The sequence below is a fragment of the Pectinophora gossypiella genome, chromosome 19, assembly GCF_024362695.1.
Source record: "Pectinophora gossypiella chromosome 19, ilPecGoss1.1, whole genome shotgun sequence".
Lineage (NCBI taxonomy): Eukaryota > Metazoa > Arthropoda > Insecta > Lepidoptera > Gelechiidae > Pectinophora > Pectinophora gossypiella.
Genome location: NC_065422.1, coordinates 7698105 through 7713270, shown reverse-complemented (window position 1 = coordinate 7713270; position 15166 = coordinate 7698105). Strand labels below are relative to the sequence as shown.

Genomic DNA, 15166 nt, shown 5'->3' with positions numbered 1-15166 from the left:
TATAATCACAGTCTTTTATTATCATAGAAGGGATTATTAATATTTCCTATTGAACCTTTCCCGTTACATTTAAGATCCATAACTATGTTATAGGAAATATAATCAACCTTTAATGTTCTGTTGGTATTATGCATGGAAAATACAATAATGAAACATTAATAATAGGAAAGTAAATTCAAAATTGCCATAAAAAGAAACAAATGAGATCTAACTTGAAAAAGTAACAAGTCTTCTAACTTGGAAACTACCAAATAATAATGTTCTACTAAATATATAGGTATGTGTAAACACAAGTATGTTTTTGAGCAAAAGTACAATAATTAATATTTAAAATGAAGAAGAGGTAAGTTATAGTGTAAGAATACAAGCTTTTCAGCAGGGTCAGGGTTTAGTCTATTGCGTTTCTTTTCATAGACATTGCCTGCTTCAGAAAAAAACCTTCCAGTATATACGGAGCTGGCGGGAGTGGTCAGATATCTGATTGCAAGATTTTTTAAAATTGGGTAGAGGCCAGTAACCTCGCCCCACCACTTAAAGGGATTTATCACTCTTCGAATTCTTGCAGAGTTCAGGTAGTGATCTAATTCAACCGCGGTTGTTTTTGGAAGAACTATGATCAGTTCCTATTGACTCTTCGAAACCGGTCCAAAACAAATTGTGTTTTAGATTTTATCAAGTTTCTTTGAAACTAGTAATACAAAATTAAACTCTTTTTCGAGTCCTTTATCTTATCTTTTAATACAAAAGTCGTCAACAGCTTTCTACGCGCTGCGCTGTATTGCCAACGCGCTGCCCCAGGTGAGTCATGACAAAATGGCCGCCATTAGTAATACACAGCGCGGGCCCGCGTTAAAATTTGGTGTAACGCAGATCAAAGAGTTTCTTACATTACAACTTGCGCGGGCCCGCATTCAAACAGCGCTGCTACTGTCCCACGTTTGGTGTGATTTTCCTTTATGTCATTTTAAATGATTTCAATAGCAGCTTATCTTAAAAAAAATAGTTTACTATTTTCCTAGAAAACAATAATCACTAAGCAATATAGAAATGTTAGCCACTAATATTTAAAATATTGTTAATATATTTGAGTTGGTTTTGTTAGGATGACTACGTGAGCTTTTTTCCAATGCTTGGGGAAGTATGACATTGTCAAGCACTTGTTTGCTATGGCCATGAACACCTCCACTTTGCATCTGATGCCTCTGGCGCATATTATGTCAGATGTGAGTCCGTCCGGCCCCGGCGCCTTCAGGCACCGTGAACGTCGGGTCGTCGTCCTTCAATTCTCCCAACTCGCTTTTTTCTGCTTTTCCCACTCTCTGAGTTGTATGTGGTAGGTGCTGTCTGTTGAAATTTAACCAAGATGTAATCTCCGATGGTGTAATTCTGTTGGTTGATTGAACTAGGTCCAGCCAGTGCAGCGTCGTCGTCGGTCTTTATTGTGGAATCCTGTGAGTTGTCCATGTTTTCACTTTCAGAGTCTGTGTAAATATCATCTACGTTAAGTTTTACCGAGTTTTTGTACTCTTAACACTCCTAAATTGAAATGCTGGCACTCGTCTTCACAAATGCAACTTACTTTTCATTATGTGTGTGGCACTTGGAGTTGATTCCAGAGGACTTCTTAATATTTCAGCCTTTATTTGGTGTATTTTTAGAGTGCCATTGAAGCTTTTTAAATTACGTGTTTCTTTTTGAAGGTCCTCTGTCAATTCCTGGATGGCTTTATCTTCGATTGTAAACAACGTAATTGCGGAACATCTTCGTTGAATGGCCTCTACAAATGACTCCAAACTATCAATATCACCTCCTGTAGCGACGACGGCGGCAGCGGTTCTCTTGCAGGTCGCTCCAATGCCATCAGGGGCCCCTTTGCCATGGCCACTCTCTGAATAGTTCCAGGTAAACTTCTTCACATTTAAAAGCTCTTGTTGAAGCCTTGATGCCAGAATGTAAAACATAGTTTTGTTTTTGTATTGAGTTACGGGTCCATCGCTGACGAAGTGGATGCCCCTTATGTTAGGTGAGTTTTAAAGATTGGCCGCAAATGTGCCCATATTGCAGCTGGTGAATGTGTGACATTTTTGGAAACGGTGCAATTCAAAAAACTTCAGCTGTGCACAGATGAATAGCCGCACGAGTCAATGGCAACGCGCGCCAATAAAGTAGGCATTACGAACAGATACTATTTCTTTCTCTGTCGCCTGCAGCATAAAAATGCTTCTCTCTCTCTCACCTTTGACGCTTTGCGCTAACGCCGCCGCCGCCGCGCTTCCGCTCAGTCGGATGCTAACCTTGACGCCAATCGCGCGAAATTTTTCGAGGATACTTTTTTCGTGTTTGTGAGTTTTGTGTTTGTTTTATTTTGTAAATGAGTAGTGTTCACTACGATGATGGATCATAGACCATTTACTCCGCAATAGTATGGAAGAATGTTAATGTTTTATTGAAGATGATGTGTTGTTTTGTGAGTGCGTGTGATACCTACTCACCGCGGAGGAGACGCGATGTTGCATACCTACTTCATCCGAAGGATTAACAAGTAAGGTAAGGTGAGAATAGCGTCTTTAATTTATTTTATTTTTTCGGGGAGCTTACAGCCTAATTTACAAAATGTAATGTTTTAATTAGTTAGGTACCTACATTTTAATAATTGGTAGGGGGCCGTTCAAGTATTACGTAAGCAGATTTCTTACCATTTTTTACCCCGCCGCCCCCCTTGTCATCAAAAATAAGCAAAGCACTTACTCCCTCCCCCTATGCTTACGTAAACATTTTTAGTAATAAATGTTTTTTTTATATTGTTATTTTTAAAATAGGAAAATTCATGGAAATATTAGGTTTAACTGATACACATAGAGTAAATGACAAAAAATGTAGAATAATAAAGAACATAACTAACATAAAGAATATTTTCGGAACACATTAACAGTCTTCAGTCCATGAAACCTGAATCCATGATTCTAAGTTATCGATGACATTGGATTGCTGCTCAGTGTTGTGAGTCTGCTCATTTTCATCCGATTTTGGAATGTCTACGTCACTCTCATCGAGCCATTCAACATCTTGGTGCTCTAAATTTTGAATAATGCACATCAGTTCATTAGCACGACGAGCAGCGACTCTTACAGGTCTAACTTTTCCCTCTGTGGGCGTGTTTACTTTTTTATGGATCTTCTCGATGTGACGGTTTAATGATTTGACGGAAGCATGATAAAGACCACACGTTTTGCATGTTCGGCTTGAGAGCCTCAATTTTACCGTCGGACAAAAATAATCGTAGGGCATTTGCAAAAAATCTTTGAGGGTAGTACTCAAGCGTAGAGCTAAATTGACTGGAAGATCAAGAAATTGTCCTCCTTCATCCAAAACCAAGTCATCAACTGTTTGTTTTACTTTTGCAGGTGGTGGAAGAAACCTGTTGTCTAGTAATCTCAATAGGCCACTTCTTGGACGACAGCATTCTGTATTTTTACATTTTACAATTTGAAGCAAGTATTGGCTTTCACGCACATGTTCTGAGTACCATTTAATGTCTGGAAATTCAGGAACATCTTGTTCATCAGCCTCAACATATTTTGCAGTAACATTATAGCCATCAATTTCAATTGAACTCCATACTTCAGCTAATACATTTCCTGCAAATTCGAAATTATATCTTTCTAATTGTTCATCAATTGTAACGCCACGTTCATCCAAATGCGACCCAAAATGGTCATGAGGCAGTATTAAACCAGCCAGTTCCCGACTCGGAGGAGCCATTCTTCGCTCCACTCTGTTATACGCACTCCTTCCAGGAGCATTGGTAGCTATAAACAATGCATCGAGATCATGTCGTTTAAAATGTTGTATAGCAAACCCTATGACTTTTTGATAACGCGGATTCTCATCTGGCCCTCCATCAACCGTCATAATTACTACTGGTTTTACTAGTCCATGGTCAGTTTTTGCTAATGGTCGAAACTCTTCAAGTTCGAGAAGCGTCTCGAAATCCTGAGCATGAGTATTAGCAGTAGATGAACTATGCTTTCCACTTCGAATAGCGATGAATGTTGGCCCAGAATATCCGACGGCTTGCGGTTGTCCTAGCATATTGGAAGTAACTTTGATACCAGCATAAACAGATGGTATTAATTTATGACGCTCAGCGATTACCCAATCGTGGTCAGGTAATTTGATTCTATATTCCATATGCATTAAAAGAGGTGCTTGCTTATTTGCCGCAGTTACGCCAATAGGGACTCGAGCTTTGTCATCTTGAGATAAGAAAAATACTTGATCTGGTCCAAGTATGGATGCTATGTTCTCTAAATAATGGATTGATGTTTCAGCGAACTTGCTATCTAAGTGGCTCTTGTGGTGATCAGTTTGAGCCCGAATGAGCCTAACAGGGACTGTCGATACATGTCTTCGTCCCTCTGTAGAATTCGATTTTCTGGGAATCAAACGAAGATATGTCGCACTGCGACTAATGTCAAATCCTAGTTTACGCAGTTCTTGTGTGAGTTCGTCAAGAGTTTTTACGCTGCGAATAGATTCCGTTCGTCTCCTGTCATCACATGCACTCCCAAATAAAGCTATATCCGCAATTGTTTTCAATAGTAATGGTTGATCGCTTTCAAGTTTAGGATGTCCTACTGAATCCCTCAGAGATAGTCTTCTTTTTATTTCAGGATTTTCCTGACAAATATCTTCTAACTTTCTTTTCATACCATCCCTGTGTTTCTTCTGGGCAACTACGTTTTGAATCTTCCTGTTTAAAGTATTTTTTGCTGTTTTTAGTTCCTCGCGCAACTTAATGATCTGTTTATCAACTTCAGCGCAATTTGGCATAGTATCTCTGGCAGAATACAAAGCGTTCAGATTTTTTTCGAGTAGAGTAATTTTATTTTTCAAAGCTTCTTGAGAAGGTTTTGCTCTTTGTTTATCTGCATTATCATTATTTTCGCATTGCTCTTGTGATTCATTGCCGGTTTTAATTTTATCTTCTTTCTGTTTTTCAATGTTAGAAAATGGCTGTATAATTTGTGATTTTTCTGCAGGTTTACTGGTAGAAGACGTTGCCTAAAAATGAAAAATTTCTAAGAGTTCTGCTGGATATTCTCTTATTAAGCTACATAAATTCATCGTATTTAATAAAACCAGCGTTTAAATATTATTGAAAGCTTTTCCCCACAGAAACCCTTCACATACAGATATTGAAAACACCGTGTATTTTGTGACCAATTGCCGGAGTCGATCTTAAGAAATAAAATATCAATCATTTACCTTTTTACTTTGAGATAGGCCATCATATTTTTTACTCATAAATCGTTTTAATTGTTACAGAACGTAAAGAGAAACTTTGTTTATATTTACTCACCTTGGAAAAAAAATGAAGCAGATTGGATTTATTTTTAGTCGCCGCTTGCAATTCTTCTTCGATTCTCTTAGATACAATAATATCTAGTTCCTTATCTGTCTTTGCTTGTAATTTATAATTTCGCCAAACTTCGTTAACTAACTTTTGTACATTTTGCACTTTTGTCCCAGTATGAGATTTTTTAAAACTTTCGAACAGTTTTTGGTATAACTTGGATTTGTCTATATGATATGACATTCTAATAAGATATTTAAATAATTAAAACGTTAAACTTTGGCTAATTGCATCAACATAAACACAAATGATAACTTTCAATGCTTACAATACGTTTAGAATCCAAACAAAACAATACTGATAGATGCGCACTTGCAGCCGGCCGGCACGAGAGCGAATTATTAGACAAGTGAATAGCGCACGGTAATTTCCCTAATACGCGGTAATTCCCCTAATCAGTTATCAAAGCGAGTGCCTACGCATATGTATTATTTGCGGGAATCCCCGAAAGAACTTGAATAACTAACGATGACGTAATCATCATCTAGACCCCCCCACCCCCCATGTCATCCAAAATAAGCAAAACAGAGACCCCCCCACCCCCCCTTGGTGCTTACGTAATACTTGAACGGTCCCTAGGTAGATACTTCAACAAACTCAAAAAAAATTAAATGTTGAACCACTAAGCATCTAAATAAAAGTAGGTATCAACATCGTATCACTCACGTGTAATCTGCCGCGTTATCAGTTATGCACTCGTTATTAGGTTCTTCTACTGGATTGCGGCTGAGCGTGTCAACATGATCCATTCGGTTACCAGGACGGTATTCTATTTCATATTCATACTCTTCCATTTGCAACAGCCACCTGGCTGTCCTTGGCAAGATGTCTTTCTTCCTAAATGTTAACCGAAGGGCTTTGCAATCAGTGAGTATTTTAAATGGTATTCCCAGTAAATGAATCCTGATTTTTTTTAATGAAGAAACAACAGCTAGAGCTTCGAGCTCGTAGGAATGGTAAAATCGTTCTTCTGGTGACGTCTGCCTATTAAAGTAGGCTACAGGTTTTAGTTCCTTAGAATTCTCCTGCCATTGCATTAAGATTCCCTCAATTCCTATAGAGCTTGCATCGGTGTACTAACGAGCATTGTGCCTCAAAAAATCGGACATAATTATTAATTACTATTTTCTTGTTGGAAATTAATAAAAATGCATGAATGAATATATATTTATATTCACGTATATTTTGGGGTCAAAAACCGGTAAAAATTTAAAAAGATTTTTTTTGTATTATTCTGGTGATATTTCTTCAGCCTCCGAAATGCTGATTTCTTCAGGCTCGAAAAGCTCTATTGTTTCTTTTAGAAACGGATGGCTTTTACTTGGTTTACGTTTTCGTGAACAACTTATGTGACATACGTTGACTAACGCTAACCGCAAAAGTCAGCTCCTCGACAGGTACCTGCTCCCGGAGTTCTTTTGTTTTCCGTCGTTTAAGTTAGTTCTTGGAATCCTTTACTTGGGCGTCCGGGCTTATTTTGTGCTTTGCTCCCACTTATGTACTGGTATGGAACCATTAAGCCAAAACTCATATACAATACCAAAATTTATTACAAAATCTTAGATTTCACATAATTAATATTAAGTACCTACATACCTTGTTCTCTAAGCTTACTTACTTACTTTTATCTTGATAAGCCCTTTGCCCTGTGCGTGCACTCCCACGTTTGTAAGTTACTTTTGTTTTTCCTTTTTAAATTATACTGATGTCCACGGATATATTTATAATAGTTTATATTTTAAGAAGTTATAATAGCATACAAGCAATTTACTTAAATTAATATATAACTTACACTCTTCAATTTGTATTATTTGAATGTCTTCAGCTAGGGTGCTTCCAGAAGGCGATGGTAGCCTTATATCTTCAACAGGGTCTGGCATATTTGTTGCAATATTAATCTCCTCAAAAAGGTTGATATATTTATACATGCTAGCCTATCACCTAGACAGCACAAGATCCTTTTCCTTTAGTCACCTTATGCATAACCCACAGGAGGAAATACAGTGCTCCTATTCCTAGCAACAAAATATACTGAGACAAGAGGTGTAGAATAATAAATATAATTACCTGTGAAAAACCTGCCTCTGCCACTGTTAAGCCTGTTGCAGCCTAGATAAGATATGGAACTCTTTGTTCTAAATCTGTTAGCTTAATTGTTAGGACAAGCCCACTACCAGTACCTGAGACTGCTCGAGCAGATTTTTTTTTTGTATTATTTTTTAAGTCCTTCCACACGTTGAAATAAGCAAAAACAATGATATATACATAATTAACTCTTTACCATATCGCTCAAAAATAAGTAATTTATTATTAACTAACCTTTTTCCACTTTCAGTGGTTTTTGTGTCACTGCTTCCATCGCTATTTAGTAATGTAGTTAATTCCTCCCACCGTCTAATTGTAATCATCCTGCCTCTAGCATTGGTGGAGAGTTTGCTTAAATCTCCATGCCTATATAGCACAATCATAACACAATGAGAAATTATGAATCGCGATTTTTTCGTCATATTCCAAATTGGTCATCTTCCAAACATGACACTTTCCAAACTGGTCATATTCCAAACTACACTGGTCAGCAAATAAACCGGGCCACCCGCTCCCGTAGCACTCTAATTCGATTTCCAAAAAAAGTATAAAACTTACAACGGTTTAAGTTATACCTAAAGAAAGTGCATTTTGTGGCGATTAAAATGATTGAAAATTTATTGAAATTTATCGTTTTTATTAAGTGTTTATTAAGCAATTACAATAAAGACTCATTTGCCGGACTGTTTAATCATTGGTAAACGGAAAAACAAAAAACAAAAATAAAGCAAAAAATGAAACGCAAGGCTTAAAAAAGTTTTTGATTAGTATTCGGTATTCCCTCCCTTTGCTCGGATAACTGCCAGCATTCTCGTATTCATCGACCTCACGAGCCTGACGATAAAATCTTGAGGAATTGCATTCCACTCTTCTTCAACAGCGATTCGCAGCTCCTGAAGGTTTGCTGGAACAGGTGATCGGGCCCGAACTCGACGTTTTAGCTCATCCCATAAGTGTTCTATCAGATTAAGGTCCGGACTTCGAGCTGGCCAGTCCATCGTACGAATGCCGACGTCACGCAGGTACTGGGTCACCACTTGTGCAACATGAGGTGGTGCATTGTCATGCATCAGTTGCATATCCTGCCCGATAAATCCAGCGTAAGTAATCACATGATCGGCAAGGATTTCAGTAATGTATCGATGAGAAGTCAATCCTCGTGTACCGCCCGTCGGTTCGACGAAAACTAACGCGGTACGTGCGGTTAATGAGATGCCGCCCCAGACCATTACAGATCCCCCTCCATAAGCAACTGTTTCTTCAATACAACACTGAGAGTAACGTTCTCCTGGGCGACGATATACCCTCTGGCGTCGGTCACTTCCATGTAGGCTGACCCTGGTCTCATCAGTGAAGAGTACATTGCCCCACTGCTCTAATGTCCAATCTCTATGCTCTCGAGCGAATTGAAGTCGTGCTCGACGGTGGGCTACCGTCAATTTCGGGCCTGTTGCTGCTGTTTTCGGAGTTAGTTTTCGTTCAGCAAGTCTCCTTCTGACAGTATCTGAACTTATGACCACTTGGCGTTCGTCACGCAGGCTTCGTTGGACTTGAACAGCATTAAGGCGGCGATTTCGCAAAACAGTAAGTTGGATATAACGATCATTTGCTGCTGATGTAGCTCTAGGTCGGCCAGTACCTGGTCGGCGGTCGAATGCTCCAGTCTCTAGGTATCGTCTGTAAACCCGTTGTACCGATGATCTGCTGATTCGAAGTCTCCGAGCGACTTCACGTTGCGAAACGCCTGCTTGAAGTAATGCAACAGCTTGAACGGCTTCCTGAGGTGTCGTATTCATCATTGAATGAAGAAAGTAGCAAAAATACACGCGTTAGGAGCAAGTGATGAAAGATAACTAAAGAAATTATGAAAAATATCCGACTACGCTCATTGAAGAAAAAGAAACGGAAATCGAAAACTCTAGGCAAAAGAGGGTAAATCGTTAGTATTGTGTTTGTTGTTTAATTTCAATGTGAATTGATGGTAGTTTAGAATACATTTTAAGTCATTATAATTAACATAAAATGCACTTTCTTTAGGTATAACTTAAACCGTTGTAAGTTTTATACTTTTTTTGGAAATCGAATTAGAGTGCTACGGGAGCGGGTGGCCCGGTTTATTTGCTGACCAGTGTAGTCATATATTAGATTCGTCATCTTCCAAACTTGTCATTGTACAGTCAAACTGAATTTTAATAAAAACTAAAGTAACAATAATGTAAGTAATTAAATTTATTTCTTGTTAAAACATTTTTTAAGATTTAAAATATACCTATTTATGTTAAAAGCAAACACACTTTCTTTGCAATAAAATAACAAAGTATTCTCCTTAGAGAAAATAAATCATTAATAAAATTATACTTCACATAGCCTACTCAGACACTCCACAACAGTTATTTTTTTATCTACAAAATCCTGTACTATCTCCTTTTCTTTTGTAAATTTATTTAATTCTTTAGTTCGTCGGCGGTGCGTTTGGTTGGAATGTAAAAAAAAAAAAAATTATTCTTATATCCTGGTGTAGTGCTTCTTCCCTCATCTTTTTTACAAAAAAATACAATGAACCTTTTTTCTTTAATCTATGGTTAATTCTGTTGTTCCAACCTTCTACGGCATTATTTGTGCGGAAATTATCTTCATCAACACAAAATAAATTGCTAGTGAACTTTTGCATCCAAAAATTTACAAAATAATTATGAAATAACCTTATCTCGTTTGAATCTGAGGCAGAGTGAGATATTTCTAAGTATGCCTCCGGTACGTATTGTTTAGGTAACAAAGCTAGTTTTGCACATAATTTTGTGTAAAATCTGCCTTCTTCAGTAGCGAATGCTCCACAATCCTTAGATTTTTTCCATAAGGCTTTTTGGTAATGGAAATAACATCCTGTTACTGTTGCGTTCGGAAATACTGATAAAAAACCGTTTATACCAGCTAACTCAAAGTCACACTTAAACTTGGTGATATTTAAACCAAACCTTTCTTTTAGAAGGAAAAATAAACGCCGATAAATCTCTTCACTTTTGCTTGGTAAAAGCGCATAAACGAGTGGTACAAAATATGAATTTATAACACTTGACTCCAAATTTGCATGAAGACTATAGAGTTGGTTAAAAGGGGGTGGCGCAACCTTAAATGTACCATCAGCGTAATAATGTTCAGTCTTTGATAGAAAGTCCAAAGCAGTGGGCGATGAAAATATTAAAATTTTATCGTCAAGTCCGTCACTGCAAATTAAAAAATCTTTGGATAGCTGTTCTGGGATCAAAACATCGCTTACTTTATCATATGTGCATTTTCGCACATTAAGAAATCTGTTTCTGACATTGTATAAAGTACTTTTTTATTTTTCCATATCGGTAGCTCCGACAGAGAAGATTCTCCATTAAGTTCTATAAAATCTTGTTCAATTTTCTCGAATATTTTTGGTATAGGTTCGAAATTATTGGTGACTGCCAATTTCATATTATCAAAGCATTTGTCAGCCTCTAACTTCATAAACTCCGGATTACATACATGGTTAGGCTGCCTCATGACGACATTATTATCATTTACAGTAATGGAAGTTGCACACTCACCCCTTTTTGTACATCTCCATGTAACAGTACCATTTTTTTTTTGTGTAGACTGTATTTGTATCCAGAATACAAAAGTAACTTTTTCCCTCTTTCACTTGCGATAAACTGCATTTCTTCGTGCGTACTATTATTAGAAGTCATCTTTTTATTTCATTAAAATTATATTCACTCAATATAAATAATAAAGTGACAATGACATTAACTTCATGATAGACAAGTAACACTCATATAAATAGGTTCTTATCATAAAATTTACCACAAAGGATTTATTGAATTAATTTGTGCAGGCAAATGTACATTGTATGACAAATTAGGAAGATGACGAATCTAATATATGACTAGTTTGGAATATGACCAGTTTGGAAAGTGTCGTGTTTGGAAGATGACCAATTTGGAATATGACGAATCAGGAACAAATCTGAATCACGGAGCCATTTCAACTTTCCAAAAAACTTCATATTTGTACCTAATTTTCAAATATTTATACCTAATAAATAACATTAAATCTTATTTGAACTTACTCCTGCGTAAACGTCACCATTAATTCGAATTGTGATGAGCTAGTTCTCATTCTTATTGGTTTTAGAAAACACGAAACTCAAAATGAAAACAAACAAAGCAAAACGACGCGACGCGACGACCCAAACAATAACAAACTTGTGTTGTTGATTTCATTTTGGTTATTGTTTATTAAAATGTAGCAATTGTTCGTCCTTTGTCTGACATGACGTGATTAAATGCGTCCTAGCAAGAGCCACACATTTTCATGAATGCCATAATCAGGCAGATCGTCTAACTGATTTTCGCGATATGTTTCTATAGTGTATAGGCCGTTATGAAGGTGCTCGCTGCAATAACTTCGCGCCAGTTTTAATTGATATGTACCCAAGGCTAATACAATTATTTGGTCTTCGGTCAGCCTTGGGAAGTTTTCAATCTGATTAGCTTCGATTCTTTGAAAGTCTGCCCTCCGGTTATTTAGGCGCTTTGTTTGCGTCGTATATGATTTAAAAAATCTTTGCATGGGCGTTATCTTGGATAGGCACGTGGAAGTGGTTTATAATAGCAGCAGCTATTTTGAAATCCACGAACATGTGAGGAAGCGCTCTATTAAAATATTTTTGCCGTAACAGCTTAAAAACTCATTTAAAGCGGCCGTTCGCCACTTCCACTGCCCAGCGGCACATTGTCACAGCTCGGGCATCATTCGCCTGTTCTGTAGTAAGCTGTGTCTCCGACTACCACCAACTGAAGACCGTGGAGGTCTTCAGTTGGTGGTACGAACCTAAACCCTAAGTCCAAGATAAATGCGTCATTTTCTTGGAGTAAAACATGTAACGAGTTTTCTTCGTCATTCATAATGTCTTGAATTATTTGCGGGTCAGTTTTCGTGGCGGCAAACGGTACCAGAACCGCATAGGTCTAGGGTTAAGGAGCCTCGCTCTTGCTGAGGTCCACCCCACCTGGATCCGGCCAGAGCCAGCCACCTTCTTGGCAGCGGTGACAGGGCAACTCACCCACAGGGAGCCGTCTCCTCGTGGACCGACTACCATCCTGCCACATTTAATTGCTTCGGAGGGGCACCCTCCCTCCTTCGCAATTGCCTCCGCCACCTCGAACGCGTCGGCCGAATCGTCCAGCCCCGTGACGCGGATTTCCGCCCGCTTCACGGGCCTGGCGACTCGGACTGCCTCTGCGCTCAGGACCTCTCTAAGCTTACTGGCTAGAGAGTCCGCCTTTTCAGCTGAGGCCTCACCCCCAACCTCCAGCATGCGTGCTCCGGTTGCAGTCCTGCGGAACCTCAAGCTATCGATCTTGAGGTCCGCAAGACGGACACGCTGCTTGGCGTCGGAGAGGATGGACGCGTACGTCACACCCCTCTCCTCCGCCCCTGGCACCAGGGTGAGCGTCACCGCTGCAGTTTTCGGCGCGCGGAGCCTCACTTTCGCGCGCGCCGTGGGCTGGGCCTTTTGCGGCTCCTTCGCCAATTTGGCCGCCTTGGCCTTGGCCTTTCGGCCGACGACTGCCGTCCAGGGCAGCTCCTCCGGTGCGGAGGCAGGCTGACGCCGTGCCTCTGCTGCCTCCTGTGCAGCCAGGCTTTTCTTCTTGCTTTTCCCCTTCTTTCCCGAAGAAGGGGGAGCAGAAGAGGCCTGGCTGGTCGTGGGAGCCTCTTTGGCGGGCTTTGGCTTTGCGCCTGGCCCTGCCATGGGGCGAGCACTGCCGCTTGTGGGAGCGGCCGGGGCCCCCACTGGCTCTTTGGGAGCAGGGTTTGCCCTGGCGGCTTTGGCGTCCGCAGCCAGCGGAGGCCTCATACGCGGCTCAGGAAGGAGCCGGCCCTCGATGCCGGCCAGCCGAGCGTTTAGCATATTGCCAAACATCTCGGCATTGGCGCGGGCCGTCTCCTCCAGCAGTTCTCGGAGACTTGACTCCTGGGACTGAGCCGGTTGCTTCCGCATCTCCTGCAGGTCGCGACGCAGGTCGGCGACCTCTTTTGCCAATTGAGCATTGGCGGCCTCCAGTCGAGCAACTTCCTCAGACGTAGTCCGGGCTCTAAATAGGGACACCGCCTCCTCAATTCCCTTCGCAGCATCCTTCAGGGCCCGGACGTAGGTCCCCTTCAACTGGGAAGACTTACTGGCCACCATCAAGATGGTGTCCAGTGAAGCCTTGACAATACCGGCCAGGGCGGTACTTGTCTTATCCGACTCCTCTGCGGATTGTGTCTCGACTTGGAGGCTGGGCTGTAGAGTGGCCCTAGCCTCCCTCACTCCTCGAGCCACGTCGGCGACCTCCGCTTCGGCCACGAGCCGGAGGCTCTCAGCAAGCTCCCGGTTATATGCGGCCCTGGCTGCGGCCAGGCCCACATACTTCCCGGTGGAGGGCGGGCGTCCTCTCCCTCTCTTAGACCGGTGAGCTACCCCTTCAAGGGGCAGAACAACCGAGTCGCCAGAGTCATCCTCCACCTCGAGGTCTGACCGGTTCCTTTTCAGGAACCGTCTTCCGCCCGACAGCTCCGACCCCACTGTTATCATGCTAGCGCAAGAGGAGTCGTCGTCCGAGTCCATAGACTCCTCCTCCCGGCTAGCAGGCCTCGCGGCGACAGGCGTGTCGCAGCGCGTTAACACTACGCTCAGCCGACGCCCTTTCTCGACTTCGAGTAGCCGATCCTTGCCGCTAAGGATCGGCTCCCCGGAGTCAACTCCCTCCTCATCGGTCCCCTTACGGAGACGGCTGGCGCAAGCGCCTAGGCCAGGGCCTTGCAACGCTTCCGGGGTGGTGGTTCCCGGTTGCATCGCAGGGTGCCCCGCGGACTTAGTGTCCGCCTTACGGCCGCAAGTCATCAGTGCCTGAGCACGCTTCTTCCCCTCAACTTCCTCTCCCTTTCCTATCTCTCCGCCTCCTCCCTTCAGCTCCGAAATGTCGGCATCATTATTATAAACATTCATTTTTGGATCCCACGAGTATGGGGGAAAGGGTGGTCCATCCGGGCAGTGCCCCCTGTACCCGGATAACCCTAATACCGCTGGGGTGCGGGAGGTGCCCCAGGGTTGGTCGCTAGCTGGCGGAGAATACCCCCTCCGCCACCTTCCGGCGCCCCGACGCCGCGCGAAGGCCCGAAGGCACCTCAACGCCGGGACTTTGGGGGTTTTTTATTGAGGTTGGCTCCTCTTGGGCCGGCCGACCAAGGCAAGCCCCTTGGTCCTGGTAGGCCGCGAGACATGTCCACGACACCTAACCAGGATAACAAGTTTGGCGACGGTGGCCGAAGCCTGTCCGACGGGCATGTGTTCATGGCCGCCGAACCCGTCACCACGGCGCTGAACGCCTCCTCCACCAGTTGGATTTTTTAAAGAGGTTGTCTCCTCGCGGCCCCCCCCACTTGCGTGGGAGCGGCCCCCACGCCTCGGAATACCGAGGGTTGCGGGTGGCCCGACGGCCGCCGTGCAATACGAACGACCGCCGCGCGCAGGCGAAACGCCCCCTCCTGGCGGTTTTTTACAGAGGTTGTCTCCTCGCCAGCCGGTCATTTTTTGGAACTTCTTCGTTGTTGGAAAAGTGGAGCATTCTAAGCAAAACTTCGAAGCGGTTG

The 15166-nt window shown here is 42.0% G+C and overlaps 2 protein-coding genes across 2 annotated transcripts; both read right to left on the bottom strand.

Moving 5' to 3' along the window:
• Positions 1-1217: 1217 nt before the first annotated feature.
• Positions 1218-5612, bottom strand: LOC126375809 (uncharacterized). The gene is made up of 3 exons (XM_050022896.1): positions 5363-5612; positions 3514-5064; positions 1218-1319 (listed from the first exon to the last, which is right to left on the bottom strand). Exons 1-3 carry the CDS (start codon positions 5597-5599, stop codon positions 1218-1220), a joined length of 1890 nt encoding a protein of 629 aa, XP_049878853.1. The 5' UTR covers positions 5600-5612.
• A 6834-nt stretch (positions 5613-12446) lies between these two features.
• Positions 12447-14522, bottom strand: LOC126375808 (uncharacterized). The gene has a single exon (XM_050022895.1). The coding sequence runs from the start codon at positions 14520-14522 to the stop codon at positions 12447-12449; it is 2076 nt and encodes a 691-aa protein (XP_049878852.1).
• Between the last annotated feature and the right edge of the window lie 644 nt (positions 14523-15166).

Bases quoted from the DNA above. Each gene is read 5' to 3' on its own strand.
- LOC126375809 (XM_050022896.1), bottom strand. From the start codon at position 5,599: ATGTCATATCATATAGACAAATCCAAGTTATACCAAAAACTGTTCGAA. The intron at 5,065-5,362 runs GTGAGTAAATAT...TTTCATTTTTAG, and splicing joins TGCTTCATTTTTTTTCCAAG to GCAACGTCTTCTACCAGTAA. The intron at 1,320-3,513 runs GTGCGTGAAAGC...CATACAACTCAG, and splicing joins TTAAATGGTACTCAGAACAT to AGAGTGGGAAAAGCAGAAAA.
- LOC126375808 (XM_050022895.1), bottom strand. From the start codon at position 14,522: ATGAATGTTTATAATAATGATGCCGACATTTCGGAGCTGAAGGGAGGA.